General features: G+C 43.2%; 3 protein-coding genes across 3 annotated transcripts; 1 reads left to right on the forward strand and 2 right to left on the reverse strand.

Annotated features, from left to right (window-relative positions):
- Positions 1-992: 992 nt before the first annotated feature.
- LOC105900699 (transcription termination factor 2, mitochondrial-like) lies at positions 993-3,706 on the reverse strand. The gene is made up of 2 exons (XM_012828045.3): positions 3,328-3,706; positions 993-2,793 (listed from the first exon to the last, which is right to left on the reverse strand). Exon 2 carries the CDS (start codon positions 2,760-2,762, stop codon positions 1,599-1,601), a length of 1,164 nt encoding a protein of 387 aa, XP_012683499.2. The 5' UTR covers positions 2,763-2,793; positions 3,328-3,706; the 3' UTR covers positions 993-1,598.
- Positions 3,707-9,227: 5,521 nt separating this feature from the next.
- On the forward strand, positions 9,228-10,674 carry tnnt2c (troponin T2c, cardiac). The gene has a single exon (XM_042710072.1). It carries the CDS (start codon positions 9,302-9,304, stop codon positions 10,232-10,234), a length of 933 nt encoding a protein of 310 aa, XP_042566006.1. The 5' UTR covers positions 9,228-9,301; the 3' UTR covers positions 10,235-10,674.
- Positions 10,675-11,574: 900 nt separating this feature from the next.
- Positions 11,575-15,993, reverse strand: si:dkey-222f8.3 (Poly(U)-specific endoribonuclease-C-like). The gene is made up of 7 exons (XM_012828038.3): positions 15,856-15,993; positions 14,606-14,705; positions 14,005-14,116; positions 13,760-13,881; positions 13,554-13,666; positions 12,884-13,037; positions 11,575-12,523 (listed from the first exon to the last, which is right to left on the reverse strand). Exons 1-7 carry the CDS (start codon positions 15,864-15,866, stop codon positions 12,266-12,268), a joined length of 870 nt encoding a protein of 289 aa, XP_012683492.1. The 5' UTR covers positions 15,867-15,993; the 3' UTR covers positions 11,575-12,265.
- Positions 15,994-16,303: the final 310 nt, after the last annotated feature.

A 16,303-nucleotide genomic window follows, 5' to 3' on the forward strand; every position in this document is an offset into this window, starting at 1 on the left:
TGCCATATCCTTCCTGTCTAAGCATATGCCCACACTATGCAGCGTTTTTTGTTGACTAATTTTAAAACTCAAAAACCTCTTACTAGACGTTGCAAAAACCTTTTCCCAGCCCTTTTCCTTAAAACACTGTCATAGGCAGCCAGGACTAACAAAGGACTGAGGACTAACACTGTTGTGCTCTCAAATTCTTAATCTTACACCAGAAGTTAAATAATATCTGTGGTTATCTAACAACCCTGTTTACTACTCATAAAGTTCAGGGTGGGTGGTAGCTGTTTCATAACAGAATATTATTAGCCTGGAGTGTATGAAGGCCGTGAGTGGACAGCATGAAGGCCTGGAGTGTATGAAGGCTATGAGTAGACTGCATGATGGCCTGAATGAAAACTAAAATTGCAAGTGCAAGTGGGGTCCAAACACTGGAACACTGGCCTAGTGAAAACCCTGTTATTTGGTAGTTCTGTCAGGATGATCTGTATGAGACGGAAAAAATCTTTTTGTGTGCAAATGAGGCCATACTGGGTTGATAAAAACGGATTGAGTCACGTCTAGACCAGGGTTGGACTTAATCAGTGTTCAAGAGTTGTGTGTTGCATAACACTAGAGTCAAGGAACAGTGGTTCTTTGCCTCCAAATAATTGCAGTGACTGCATGGCTCCACTGTAACCTTGGTGGGAAAGTTACAAAAGGATCATGATATTGATTAAGCCAGAAGACCTTCAGTTATCTGTGTGTGTGTGTGTGTGTGTGTGTGGCCAGACAAACCAAGAGTTTGCCCAATTTTCTTGGGCTGAGTGCAACCATACTAGTACTGCAGAAAAACTACATATCAATCCCACAAAGAAAAATGTCACATGCTAGAACCCAGAGCATTTTAATGTATATCAAGTGTGAATAGTGGAAAAGACTCTGCATTGGTGAATACTACATTTACAACTGACTAACTAACATATTTCAACCCCTTTTTTATTTAACAGGCTGACACAAATAAATAAACAAACAATTCAGATTTATTCATATGTATTTCACAGCTCTTTTCCCACGTCAGTGTTTACAAAAAACTGCCCCAGTGTTGTGTACATTTGGGAAGCGCACAAGCACTCAACCACTCAGAAGTCTGAGAGACTCCAGCCTTCCAGACTAATATTTCAAACTTCAAGAATTCCTACAAGTTTGGTACTGCATATATAAGGGTGGGTGGTATTTTGATGCTTCTGCTGATCTTAACTAATATAAGATCCATGTCATAATTAACTTAACACTCGTTAATTAACTCACTACCACGCAACATTATATTACCCTCTTACCCAACTTACATTTCACAGTACACTGCCACAAATAAGCCCCTTAACCGTCTAACTGTTGACATTTTGTTAGTCGATAAAAGCGTTTGCTAAATACCGTACCTTAACCTTAATAAACTTAATCAACATTTCAGGTTTACAGTAGTGATCTGAACACGTTTTTACTGTTCATGTAATAATGATAAACTCTTGTGTCCGGTCATTTTATCTCCAGTCTGGTCTCATCATCCTGGATTAACCCCACAGTTTATCATGGAAAGAGAAGTCAGCCGATCCCCACAGCACTGAGACTCATCACTCCTCAGAGGACCTTAGTGGGGCCACTGGGTTGAAGAGGGGCCGCTCCGTGCGTAGCTTCAGCCGGCCGTGGCTCTCCTCAAAGTCCTTCTTCGTCCCGACGATGACGTCCAGGCTCCCGAAGCGCACATCGTAGCCGTACGAAGCCAGCTTGCCGATGCGATACATCACGATCTGCGTGGTGAGCTCCAGCACGTTGGGCGTCTCTCGCACCTGCTCCGTCGACAGACCCGCGTCCAGGAGCGCGCTGAAGCGCCCGGCCAGCACGGGCACGGAGTAGTAAAGCAGCGCGGGGCAGCGCAGCAGGGTGTCCCGCAGCTCGTCGTCGGAGCACTCCAGCGCCCCCTGCGTGTAGTCCATGGCCTGCTGCATGGCGGCGGGGTCGAGCTCCGAGATGCAGGCACGCAGGCTGGACACCAGCTGCAGCAGCTGCTCCGTGGTGAAGCCGCGGTCGTGCAGGAAGCCCAGGCTGTCGCGCCAGGCGTCGGCCGGGCGCAGCATGATGAAGGGGTTCTGGCTGAGCAGCTTCTGGAGCCACACGCGCAGGTTGCCCTCGTCGCCGCCCAGGTCCAGGTAGGTCTCACGCAGCGTGTGGATGACCTCTTGGTTGCACCCGACGGGCCGGCTGAAGGTCTGTGGCGCGCTGGCGATGAGCTTGCCGATGATGCGCTTGCTGAGGCGCAGGCTCTGCAGGTAGCGGATGTTGGCGCGCTGGTTGGCGTAGTGCGTCACCGAGAAGAAGGAGGCCGGGAACTTCTCGATGATGCCCACCAGCTCCCGCTGGTTGGGGCACACGGAGGCCCACAGGTCCCGCTGGGCGACCACGTCCGCCGGCTGGCACAGGATGGCCTCGGGGTGGGTCTCCAGCACGCGGGCCACGCAGGCCGTGTCCGCCCCCATGTCGCGCAGCAGGCTGGCCGTCTCACGCACATAGGTGGGGCTCTCGAACAGAACCCAGCCCTTGAACTTGCGCACCTTGCGGATGTCCACTGACAGGTCGTAGAGAGAGTCGACGGTGTGCTGGTTCTCTGTCAGATTGCTGACAAGTGTGCCGTTGGGTAGATTGCTGACAAGTGTGCTGTTGGGGTAAGCACCGGGGGAAGGCAGGAGGCGTAGCCGATGGCAATAGGCACACAGGGATGCAGTGGTGGCACGAAACATGATGGCAAATATATCAAGCTCAGGACACAACCTGGCAACAAAACAAGACCATACATTATAGAAACATGAATTACATTATTATTATAATTACATTATTATTATAATTACACTTGTTATAAATAGTTGCATTATGGTGATTTGTGAGTTTTAAGTGAGGATGAATAAGATCATAAACCCACTCTTATCATGACACTAACGGGTGAATTCCTGTGGTGTTGCCTAACTAAATAAGAGTCAGGTGGGAGGACATGTGGTGAGTTTTGGCATAGCATGTTACTTTTCATGGGGACATCATGTTCCAACAATTGAGAACATCCCGGCACCACAGAAGGCACGGTTAGACAGCATGTATTAATATACAAAAACAAAGCAAAAAGAGCCTTATTTGCTTATATGTAGAGGCGTGGCAGGTTACATTTAAAAGAACCATGTAAAGTGACGACAGCACAACCCGAGTGTTCGGTAAGCAAGCAGACAAACATGCAACTCTGCGTTTATGCACAATACCACTAAACGCAATTGTTATTGTTTAAATCAAGAACGTATAATAACGAGGAAAGCTCACCAAACTCAGTAGGGGCGTCCTTGCCCTTCTCTGCACGTCGGTAGTGTGTGACTGTTTTTATTCCAGCTATACAACCAGTTTGTAATAGCGTGCTTGTTCACATACATTAACATAAATAGTTTTGACCAGAGCACTTACAATGTTGTCACTGTCGCCTACAGTGACTAAGGGCTTAATTTGTACGCACACTAGCATGTATAGGTTGTACACTACGCTTTTGACTGACACAGCACGTATAGCCAGTCATACTTGGGTAACATCTCGAGCCTGGCGTAACAACACAATCACGTGAACTCCATCAGTAGCGGCTGGACCAATTGAATCGCTTGGCTGCAGGGCTACACAGGCCACATGGAATACTCGTGGTTTAGTGACAAACCTGGGTAAATTAACTCAGAGTAAGCGGTAAAACTCCTAATAAAAGAACCCTATGGCTATAGGAGGTTTACCACTTACTCTGAGTTAACCTACCTAGGTTTGTCACTGAATCAGGTGGAAGGAAGGGGAAAGAAAATGTCTTTATTCTTTCCATAAAAATGGTGTAGCCTCTGTATTGTACATATACAATGATTAGGTTAATACAAGAAAATTACCCTCTAACCTATAATTAATTGCTCACCCATAAGTACCTTATCTTTAAATTAATGGAGGAGTGAAATGAAAAAAGTCTGACACCTGACCCAAACATTAACTTTTTTGTAATGTCTATTTCAGGAGCATATGGATGTAAACAAATAAAAACATGAACGTTTTAAAATGCATTTATTGCATAGGAATATACAATAACAACACGATATCAATAAAATGCATTTTTGGCAAAGGAATATACAACACTGACAAGGTATGAATTTAATTGAATGAATGGAATGAACAGACTTGAATGTAACCCTGTGTTTTTTAGAATGCCATTGTAATGTAATTCTTAAATGTGACACATTGCACCTATAAAGAACAGTGACCTCCATACAATCCGTAGATCACCATATGTCTAGGACAGTAGGCCATACCTAATCATCATCCCAGGCTTCTGCCATTCCATGACCTTACTTACCCTGTCTTGGTGGGTGGTGAGCATGACTGAAGTGTCCCAATGCGTCACGAGAGAAGCTTGATCTTGGCCAGTTGATATTAGTTGCTCTCTGAACTTTGGTTCATTGTTGAGGACCTGGACAGAACATTAGCAACACATTCTAAACTAGAAGTGGCAGCCTATGTTACCTCCTCAGCATTATGTCAATGTGACATGCCAGAAACGAGCTGAGCTTCGGTAGTCAGTAGTCATAGAGTGCTATCATTTCAGCATGTGCCATAACATAGCCACCTCAACAACAAAAAATGGTCAGTTGTCAGCTTGACCAGGGCCGGATTAAGAAACACAAAGGGCCCTGGGGCTACACCTAATCAAAGGGCCCCCTCAAAATTATCACACAATATTGTCAGGCCATTTAAGAAATGTACCAATTTGCAACCACAATGAAATACCACATCATTACTATATCACCCTTAACACAACACATGCACACTTCGTGGGAGGGTATGGCAGCATTTAATCAATGGCAACCCAGTCACACCTGGTAACACCAAGTGTGAGCAACTAGATTAGATTATGCTAATCATAATGTCACAAACACTCAATGATCCTGTTAATGTGAGTTCAGTCCATTATAATACTAAGTAAGGTGTGTGGATGTGGTTTATTAGTAAACAATTTATTTTATTTTGAACCTGAAACAAGGACAAAATCAAGGCTATATTTACAGGAAACCAATGCACAACTATAACATAAGAAAGGCAACATAAAATACAAATTAAATGCTAGATCTCCACAGGTAACACAACACACACACACACACACACACACACACACACACAACAGTGCTATCAGTCCAACCCGCATAGTACAATTAGGGGCTGGTCGTCTGGAGCAGTGCGCTCAGCTAGAGCCTCTCCGCCTCGTGAGGCATCATCTCCTCTCTCCTCAGGACCGCTTGCAGGGTTGGGTGATGCTCATTGCTGCCGGTAGCTTTTGTCTGCATACTTGTTACAATGTTGCTTTTTAGATGTTTAAGTTGCTGGTTTTAAAACTAACCATCTGCCTTTGTGCCTCCTCTAAATAAACTCACATAGTACCTTTCACCTATTATGCCAACCTGATTTCCTTTTCATTAATAATAAAACGACATCTGACATGCATGCCTGTCCTCTTAGATTCACGGAAGGCTTTGCAGGCAATTTGTCATAGAGAACGCGTTGGATAGTCGGACAGGTCTCATAGCAGATTTTTCAGCCAGTTGATTTGTATTCTGAGAGAATTCGCTATTCTGACATGCAGTTTGATTGCCACCTGCCATCATAGAAATCAGATTTGTGTTTTTATTTATTCTGCCAACATGGTATCGGTCCCTTTTTATAACACCAAGTAGGTTACGAATTTAGAGGCTTGGGCAAATTTAAACTGAACCGATAAAGACTGAACTCCTCTGTCAACTCTGCCAGCCTGTCAACCAGGGCCTTGACCTTGACACCAGGGCCTTGACCTTGACACCAGGGCCTTGACCTTGACACCAGAGTTGACAAAAGGAACATTTATGACAGCTGAGCTTGGAAAGTTTTTTCCTAAAGGACCTGCGTGTATGTGTCTGCTCATGCCTGTTGCCATTACAATCATGCAGCTGAACCAAATGCCCCGAAGTAAAGTATTATAAAAATGTATTAAATATGTATAGGCTACCCAAGTCTATAATGTTGGACACATAACCAGGAACTCCATGCCACTTTGCAGAGTGATATTTCAGTTCCTGTTTTTTTCTCATTTGTAAAACTTCTCTTTTCTCATTTGTATTTACTTGCCCCAGTAGTCTTTGAGCAGTGTTGCAACAGTGTGCTGAATTATTTAAACCAGATTTGTCAGGAAGTGTGAGGGGATACCCTGATGTATCAATCACTTTGCATGCTACTGTATACCGCGGGTAGATGGGCAGAACAATCTTTATAGCAAACTTGAACACAGCAGTGTGTAGTCTGCATTCCACATTTACCATATTTAGTAAAACTCCTTCGAACAATATCTGACATATATCATTTAGTCATTTAGCAGACATTTAGTCATGTAGCAGATGCTTTTATCCAAAGCGACGTACAAGGGAGAGAACAATCAAGCTACGAGCAATAGAGACCTAGTGTAACAATAAATACTATTTTATGTAAGAAATATGTAGGAGTGTAATGGAAAGTGCAAGTTAAGCACTAGTAGAAGTGCAAGTTAGGAATGGAGGTGCTCTCTGAAGAGTTGGGTCTTCAAGAGCTTCTTAAAGGTAGAGAGGGACGCCCCTGCTCTGGTAGTGCTAGGCAGCTTGTTCCACCAATGTGGAACTACAAATGAGAAAAGTCTAGATTGCCGTACTTGCACAGACGGCAGTGCTAAACGACACTCATTAGACGAGCAGTCTGGGTCTGGCCCAGGGCTGGCCCGGATCTGGCCCGGTTCTGGTGAGGTCAAGTGAGGTCCAGTGAGGTCCAGTGAGGTCCAGAATCACTATCAATTTACCGAGTGCTGTTAACCACTAATAAAAGGTGAGGATCACCTCACATGTTGTGCCCTTTGCTTCCCGCAGAAAGTGCACTTACTCCAGACTAAAATGTCTTGTGATGTCATGTTATGATTACTACATACTTATTATGAAGATGGAAGTATTGTTTGATTTGGGTGTCTTGGGAATATGTAGCCTACCATGTTGTTACCTTAGGCCTTCTATAATGTTTATATTTTCATTTTGCTGATAATTGTTTATATAATATAATAAATTCATATGCTGTATATTTTTTAAACTTGATTGGCAGCCTACCAATCTTTCTGGTGTCATAACATCTGCCTATAGGTATATCTAAGCTTTAATTAAGAATATTTAAGTTACTGAAGAATCATAAAATAGATCAAAAGATCAGTGGGCATCAAACCGACTTTGTTTAACATGCCCTCTTATATGTCAGTTTGCCAGGTAAAGCTTCTCCCTGTCAAGTGTTTAGTTTAAAGTTTTTGTTTTGTTTTGTTTGTATAGTTGAAAGCATTTTAACAGTGAGGAAGGCTGGTGTTATTTTGAGTTCCTGCCAGGCTCCGCCTCCCTGCTTCCTTACTGACAGTCACAGCTGTCTCTCACCACCATCGTCCAATCAGGGGCCTCGATTTAAATACGATCACCACCTGCCAGCCACAAATGACTACAGGGCCTGAATTGTGTTACTTCTTATAGAAAAATGAAATCCCCATGAGCAAGGATGGTCATTGTATGCATTATATCCTCCTGGGAACCAAGAAAAATGAACAGAATAGCTCAAAAGAGTAAGAGGGTATGCATGATGTCTATGGGTTGGTTCTCAGGAGGTTACGCACCACAGACTAATGCATTCCTCTCCCGGGGTCTTCTGAGCGTAGTCCATTTTGCTGTCCACACTTCAGATAATGGTCTGTCAACAGCTCATTAAACATATTTAGGCTTTGCTATTACACCACGGACTCGGGTCTCTAGGGTAGTGTTTTGGTTGAAGCGCTTTTCTCTAGTAAATCTCTATACATGCAGTAAATCAACTTGCTTTGTCTGCATTGTACTGAATGTAGAGATTTCTCTCGTAACAGACAGTGAGTATCACGCAGTTATAAGACGTAATGCAGGATTTACCAAGATGCGTACAATGACACATACAATTATTCACAACAAACTGTGGCTAGTTTGTGTGATTGTTTCTTTTCTGTTTTGTTTTTGTGTTTTGTAACAATGCCCTTGTGTGATATGGTATTTGTAGAATACCTTGAATACCTATGTCATTGTTATGTTACATTGTGTTTCAAAATAAAAAACTGTGGCTAGCTACCAAGGAACTGTGCAATGGAACCCCTTCAAAGCACCTGTTTGTGTATGTCACCTATTCCTTACTTCATGTTGTGGCATTTTCTTACAAGCAACAGGCTTTAAGCTTTTTAAAGCTATTTATAGTTCCTTTCATTTGTCTTCTGTTGTTACTGTCTGTCTGGAAATCCAAACAGTGTCAATGTAAACAAAACGAACAAAAAGGTCAGACTGTTCAAGGAAAATATTTGAATTGCATTCTTAAGAAGCAATGATGGAAATGGAAAAACACTGGGCTTAGTAACTGGACGACTCTGCTTCCTCCATAAACATAGGAAAGATATTAAAGTTAAAGATATTAAACATCCATAGTTAGAACAACTGTTTTTAAAGGCCAGCTCAATTGCAGTTGTATTTTTTGGTTAGAGAAACGTCATAGAAAAATACTGTGTTCAAATTTGTATACATTATACAAACATAATAATTGTCATTGGCACTTCCTTCAGAAATGTGTATACCCCCATTTCATGAATGTACATTTTAACTACCAGATTGGGACCGACAAAGAAATTACACTGAAACACTGTAAACCATTTCCTGAAGCAGAGAATGTTTGCACCATCATCTCCACTGTCAGAGGACTGGGGGAGAGCACAAGTGTGAGTGCATCTGTCTCCGCGTCTGAAATAGGCCATCATCTTCCTCTTCCTCATCCTCACAAAGGAATGAGAGCCGAGAAGGGCCAGTGGTCCTGGGAGAGGACTGGGAAAGTCTCGGGGCAAAGGAGAAAATAGATATCCCTCCATCTGTTCAACGACTCCCCCCCACCACCACCACACACACACACACACACACACACACACACACACACACACACACACACACACACACACACACTCACACACACACACACACACACACAAACACACTAACACACACACACACACACACACAGTTCTGCAGCTCACAGCTGGGCCTGTCTGGGGTCACATGGGCGGGCGGAACCCTATAAAGGTTTGTGGTTGTTGAGCAGCTGGACTCTTTCCTCTTTGACGGAGCCGCTGGGTTTGAGGGCTGACCAAAAGCAACACACACTTCTTTTTCCTCTTAGTTCAGAGCGGATTCACACCATGTCTGACACTGAAGAAAGAGTGGAGGAGTATGAGGAGGATGTGGAGGCTGAGGAGGAGGTGAAGGAGGAGGAAGAGCAGGACGAGGAGGAAGAGCAGGAGGAGGAGGCTGAAGAGCAGGAGGAGGCTGAGGCTGAGGAGCAGGAGGAGGCCGAGGGGGAGATCGAAGAGCAGGCGGAGGAGGAACCAGAAGAGGTGCCTGAGAAAGAACAGGAGGAGGGAGAGGTAGAGCAGAATGAAGAGGCAGATTCCAAACCCAAGACCAAGATGTATGTGCCCAACATAGCACCACCCAAGTTGCCCGACGGTGAGAAGGTGGACTTTGATGATCTCCATCGCAAACGTGTGGAGAAGGACTTCAACGAGCTGCAGAGCCTCATCGAGATGCACTTCAGCAACCGGCAGAAGGAGGAGGAGGACCTGATAAACCTCGTCAGCCGCATCGAGCATCGCCGCGCCGACCGCGCCGAGCAGCAGCGCGTCCACACCGAGAAGGAGCGCGAGCGGCAGGCACGCGTCGCCGAGGAGCGCTCCCGGCGCGAGAAGGAGGCCGCCGAGCTCCGTGCCGAGGAGGAGGCCAAGAAGAAGAACATCTTCACCAACAAGGGCTTCGGAAGCTACCTGCAGAAGGTGGAGGTGAAGAAAGGCAAGAAGATGACGGAGCGCGAGAAGAAGACCAAAGCGCTGATGGAGCGCCGGAAGCCACTCAACATCGACCACCTGAACCAGGACAAGCTGGCAGAGAAGGCCCGCGACCTGTGGGAGTGTCTGACGCAGCTGCATGCGGAGAAGTTCGACCTGGCCGAGCAGCACAAGAGGCAGAAGTATGAAGTCGGCGTGCTGCGCAACCGCGTCAGCGATCACCAGAGGGGCAGCAAGACAGCCAAGACCACCAGGGCCACCGCCAAGGGCAAGACAGGGGCATGGAAATAAATGCCCCCCGTTGGGCGGCTTTTTGTTTTGGGGCCATAGCTCAAAAGGTTTGTAAGTGCTGCATGTTTGTATGTGATCTTGGGGCCATCCATGGCACCCATGCACCATTGAAGCCACTCCTGTTATGGACTGTATAAATGTTGCTGTAAAACCCACAGACTCTGTTAAAAGGCATGGCTGTTAAATCATTTTGATTCACACCAAACTGCCCAAGGAGTGTTTAATTATTAAAAGGTCAATATTTCTGTATATTTAAACTGATCTGATGTGGAATCATAGTGCTCAGTATATGAGTGTAATTTAAATCAAGCGAATGTTGGCCTTCCAGAGTATATTACATGTCACCATTTCACTCCAGGAAGACATTAAGATCATTATTATCACTGTTTGAACACAGATGTATAACAAAAAATAAAATAAAAATGAATATTATTGTTTGATGTGATGAGATGTATCCTTAAGTGTGTATAGTTCATTGACAAATAACTTGTAAAAGGAATACTTTTCTAATCTCTTGATTTTTTTATTTAATCTATTGAAACAAATAGGCTTCCGAAAGACTCCTGTTCAGATTATCTTTCTTTAGATATAAATGAAATAAAATGGGTCATATTTATAGAAACTGCTGGAACTTCAGACATCAAAACCATAAAAGGAGCTCACCGTTTCTGTCAACCCCTCACTTCATCAGTCCGTGAGCAACCGCTAAGTTTACTCCACAAGGGAGCCGTACTCCTGACTCATATTGTCCAGGCGATGCCCGTTAGAGCAACTGTGGCATTCACGTCTGTCCGCCTGGCTGTTTGGTTTGGGACAGCTGAGTTCAGGGAGTAACCTGGCTGTTTGGTTTGGGACAGCTGAGTTAATGTGGAGGAATGTGGCTCAGTTGAGCTCAGAGGCAAGGTGAAGGGGTCAAAAGCCAACATCCGAAATGCAGTTCCTAAATGTGTGTCCATGCATAGTACTTTATGTGAACATGTACACTACATATTATACACACTGTTCCTAAATGTGTGCCCATGTATAAAATACTTTATGTGAACATTTACACTACATATTATGCACACTTATATGACATTTATAATGACCTTGAGTATTAGAATGAGTTGTTGTGAGTGGAGTGAGACTTGATCTATATGTAGTGTTCTAGACTCAGCAGTGTGAACACAGTACTGGATTGTGTGAAGCTTTCTTTCTTAACATAATTGTTAGGACCTATATTAACATTTTATTCAACTGCATTTGAACAAATATACTGCAAAAAAGATGTCATTTGAAGAAATGTACTGCAAAGATGATGTCATTTGAACAAATATACTGTAAAGATGATGTCATTTGACTGCAGGGGTTATGGCTCTTTTTATTTCTGGAACTACATCCCTAGTTTGGATGATTACAGGAAATGTTCAGTATTTTAACAAAAAGAATTCCTATATTTAAATTTCAAGAAATATATTTAAGAAATGTGTTACACAATGTAATGTACAACTAATAATTAATAATGACAAAGTTTAGGAGGAGCCCATGGGGATGATTGACAGCTGTCACTCACCCCACTTTCGCATTCTAGGAGATTTAAACCTGCCTTTCCTGTCCCATATGCCACACACTCTGGCATTGCAAAGCGCCCCACCTCCTCCCAATGATCCACCATTTCATTAATAGCTCTAAGCTCACATTACTCCGTATCCATAGAGGGTGTCGCACACATGTAATCTCCACTATAGGCATCCCAGGACCACGGCTGACCAGCTACCAAGCTAAACATGCATTTTATCAGCGCTCTAAATTAAGCATTCTGATGGATGAACTAGTGAAATTTGTGTTTTGCATATGTTGGTGAGCCTTTAAATTCAGGCATGAAGTAACTAGAAACAAACAAAAATGACCTCAAACTAAATATTTCACCTGTGCATAATCTATACACAGGATCAACGTCACTGTCCTCATGTTACACATCTATAAATAATGTAGTCATTTCTTTGGTCCAGCTTTTGTTTACATTTGTACTTTTAGCTCAAGGGCCACATGCTAATCCCTGTTATTGCTGCTAAGCATCTTGGGGTAGGATGTCCCAATAGAGAATCCGTACCGACACACGACCACCTCCAGCAGGTATTCATCCACCTTCACCACCACCTTGGTGACCTTCTCATCGGACGTGAGGAAGACCAAGGTGTAGAGGGCCACTTCGAACTCAGGACTGACCCCGATGAAGGAGCTGCCCACCGGCTTCACCAAGTCCTTCCAGCTGAACTGCAGGTTCAGGACATGGTCGTCCTCATCTGGCTGAGCACACAGCACACGGAAAACATATGATTAAACACTGAAACCTACACTAACAAAGACAATGCTTTCCACACACACACAGACACGCACGCACGCACGTACACACACACACACACAGACACACAGACAGAGACACACACACATACACACACACACACACACACACATACACACACAGACACACAGACACACAGTGATTAAATACTACTATGGCACATAAGTGATCCCATATGTCTGACTACTGCATAGTCAACACACACCCACACTAAACCTGGGGTGCAAAACAGCTTCATATCATTCAAGATGAAAGATACTGAAAAAGTGCCAATACATGTGACCTCTGGTCTAACGTTTACTTACTGTGTCCTTATTGCCTCTGGCTTTGTAGCCCTTGTAGTCAACATGGCCATGTTTTTCCTGCAGATAAAACTGAACCCAGTTGTGCAGACCCATAATCTCCTTCCCGTGCTTGGTCTCTCCGACAAACACATGCTCAAAACCACAGGAATCCTGCCTGTGTACAGAGAGTGAGAAAGAGAGAGTGACTTTCAAACAGAAAGGGCTCCTAAAAAAGAAATGTTTATGAAGAAGTATTTCTTAAGCATGATAAAACTCAAGAAGGACGACAGGGCTATCAGTCCAATGGATATGCATAAGGTAAAGCCAAAATGTCCTGACATTTACGGTAAACTGGTTCATTGTAATGGAAGCTACAGTGCCATCTAGTGACAAGTATGTATACAGCAGTTTTATTGCCGAATGACTTCCTGTTTACTACAATCGCACTCAGTTTTTATTTATTTATTTATTTAACAGGGACAGTGCATGTGAATGAACATCACCGTAAATATGCCAGAGTTGGTCAAAAAGGCTATTTTTCATCAGTATTTTCATTTGTGCACATGTGATTAACACAGATACAATTGCTATGTTCTTCTGAGATGCCACACTGTTGTGTGGGCTGCATATGAGGGAGACTGCAACAACTAAGCACATGTAAACGCAAAGAAATAACATGCGAGAGACTCACCCGCCACTTCTGTCTCGATGGTAGAGGCGAAACCAGATGTCAAACAGCTGCTTCTTAAACTGTTCCACATCTGAAGAGGCCTGTCCCTTCTTGACCAGGTATCTGTGGGCACACTGTGAGCACAAAATACTGGAGTCACTTAACACACTATTTGGCTGCGTTCATGCAGTGTTATTGGATATGAGCAAGATGCAAGTCCCTTGTACCTTCATGACCTCAGTTTGAAGGATGGCATCCAGAAACAGATGGTTCTCCATCCTCTCCTGTGATGTCACAGTCTCGGACACCCCCGTGGACATCTCATAGTTGTCGAGGAGATTTACGAAGTCTGCAGACACAGTTGTGTATATATAAAATGGTGCATTAATGTCGTGAAATGATTGAATTTAGTACAACAAATTTTTTCTTCAAAGGAAAAATATCCACTTGGGTATGAATTTGCTGTACGTACGAGCGTAGGTCTCAATGCTCCTCAGCTTGTCCTCGTCCACGTAGGAGAAGAGTGAAGCCCTTGCTCTGTCTCTGGCCTGGTTACTCCCCTTGGCCACATAGCCTGCTCGTCCCTAAGCACACAACACTCATTTATAGACCTATAACTGAGATCAGATGGTGCTCACGGTATCAAAGGCATTAATTCAATACTTATCATCATGCGTTACATGGAATAACAAAATGTCTGTTCGTATATCTTCATTTTTACCCTAAATTGCAAATAAAACACAAAAAGTCTTGATGCTGCTTTTGTGTAGGCATCATTTCTAGTAGTGCAGTCAAGATCAACCATTAAAATGTTCTCTTCTGGATTTGACTCAGTAACACAACTGTCCACTATGACATGCTGTGCCAAATCTATGCAAACTCATCACTTAACATTTATTCAAACTGTAGAACCTTCTCCTTGTAACCCATTGCTGGTGAGAGTTGCCTTGTAAGACTGTTTCAACTGTGGATAAAACAATGGAAGGCACCTTATCGCAAACATACAAAGGACAGCATTTATTTGGTGACATTTTTCCTCAAATTCTACTAATGCCACCAATCAATGTCTTTACCTGCACTGAGATGATGTAATCCTTTCCAGGCTTCAGCCGATTAGCATCCAGGTCCCACAGTTCATTCAAGACAGCAGATATCTCTTCATTCACACCGTGACTACAAACACATGTTAAACACAACATTCACCCCAATCATAAGATAACAACAAACAAGGATGTGACATGATCAACACAAGTGTTGCTGATTAAGTCATCAATAGGCGTTTCATTTTTAGACAAAAAAGAACAATACAAGCACCTGAAATTACAGTCAAATCCTTTTTTTGCCAATGAGTGTTGCACAATTTTGTCATAAGTGTTGAAACCCGTGTTCCTCTATGTTGCTAAATCAAGCAAACATCTCAAATTTTGGACTCACTTCTCTGTCTTGTAGCCTGGGTGTCAAACCACTCACTCTTATCCAAAACTGTGCTGTTGCTGGTGACCCTAAACAGACATCAACAAGCCTATGAGGTGTTGTCACAACAACCAAAAGGGGAACAGAAATAAAGGTCTTACTCATGTCAGCTGCAACTACACTGGAAAGTTTACGACTGAAAATTGAATAATTAATTAGCTCTACTATTGATAGTTTTCGATCAAAAGGATTGGTTTTGGTTTGTTTTACTTTACAGTCCACCTTAAAGAGAATTAATGTATTTGCCATTGCAACATAAAAAAAATCTTTGTTTTGAGAAAAACACAAAAAACAACCCTATTTTGCAATCTTAAAATGTTTTAGTGAACCTCCATTTTCACTTTCTACTCAGCAACTTCTCAGTTGTTTCCATTGTGTGACTTGGTCAGCGGGACTGTCAATATACGCGCACAAACGGTGCCTTGCCATGCTGTAACTATAGCCTACAAAAGTAAACATAACATAACAGAAGAATAGGACGCCTACGGGTTTAAGACTTGGGTTACTAACTTCACAAAGAGTTCCCCCTGAATAACCCAACTACCATTTCTTTTGTCGGAGCAGTCTAACCACGCTACAATATTCCTAGAGCAATAGCCTACTTGAAAACACCAGGTGCTGTGTTCATTTTTTATTTATTTTTTTGGCTTCCAGAACAGCAGCTGCAATGTGAACTATGAACTAAACTATGAAAATAAATAAAGTCGTTGTAAAATCTACCACCTCAATAAATCCCACTCACATCATTTTAGCGAACTGTTGCCCAACCAATCGATTTCAGTTATATTGGAAAACATAGACAAAATCATAAAGGACTTAACAAAAAGTAACTTTGGAGAAAAACGCTCACCGATATGCCATTATTACTCTTCGGTTTTTGCTTCCGTGTAGTTGTAGACCTCTGTCACCCACATGAAACGGATAACTGTAATCGTTCCGCAATTATAAAATAACTGTCCATCAAAATCAACACCCGCCCTTAATTATACGAACCAAGGTTGTATTGGTTTAGCCTTGAAAAGAGGAGGGGTGCTTCACTTTCTTGTCCGGATGGAGAGGAGAAGCCAGTTGTAAAGGGGTGGCTTAAAACGGACGTCAAGAAGAGACAGGGGAAAGTGTTTGGGGCATTCTAAGGGACTAAAGCAAGACACTCTCGCAAATAATTGGCGTGATTATCTACCTATCTGATGCAAGCTGAGAAGTATTTTTTAGTCTGGCTGATAGTTAGCTAACGTTTACATATAGACAGACGTTTTACCATCTTGGGTTAATTCACAAGAAGTGCCATAGCGTTAGAT

The sequence above is a fragment of the Clupea harengus genome, chromosome 16 (genome assembly GCF_900700415.2).
Source record: "Clupea harengus chromosome 16, Ch_v2.0.2, whole genome shotgun sequence".
NCBI classification, from domain to species: Eukaryota; Metazoa; Chordata; class Actinopteri; order Clupeiformes; family Clupeidae; genus Clupea; species Clupea harengus.

Excerpts from the sequence above, each read along its gene's own strand:
- LOC105900699 (XM_012828045.3), bottom strand. The coding sequence starts at position 2,762 with ATGTTTCGTGCCACCACTGCATCCCTGTGTGCCTATTGCCATCGGCTA.
- tnnt2c (XM_042710072.1), top strand. The coding sequence starts at position 9,302 with ATGTCTGACACTGAAGAAAGAGTGGAGGAGTATGAGGAGGATGTGGAG.
- si:dkey-222f8.3 (XM_012828038.3), bottom strand. Across the intron at positions 14,117-14,605 it reads ATTACATCATCTCAGTGCAG|GGACGAGCAGGCTATGTGGC; the intron begins GTAAAGACATTG and ends TTGTGTGCTTAG. Across the intron at positions 13,882-14,004 it reads GAGCATTGAGACCTACGCTC|ACTTCGTAAATCTCCTCGAC; the intron begins GTACGTACAGCA and ends CTGTGTCTGCAG.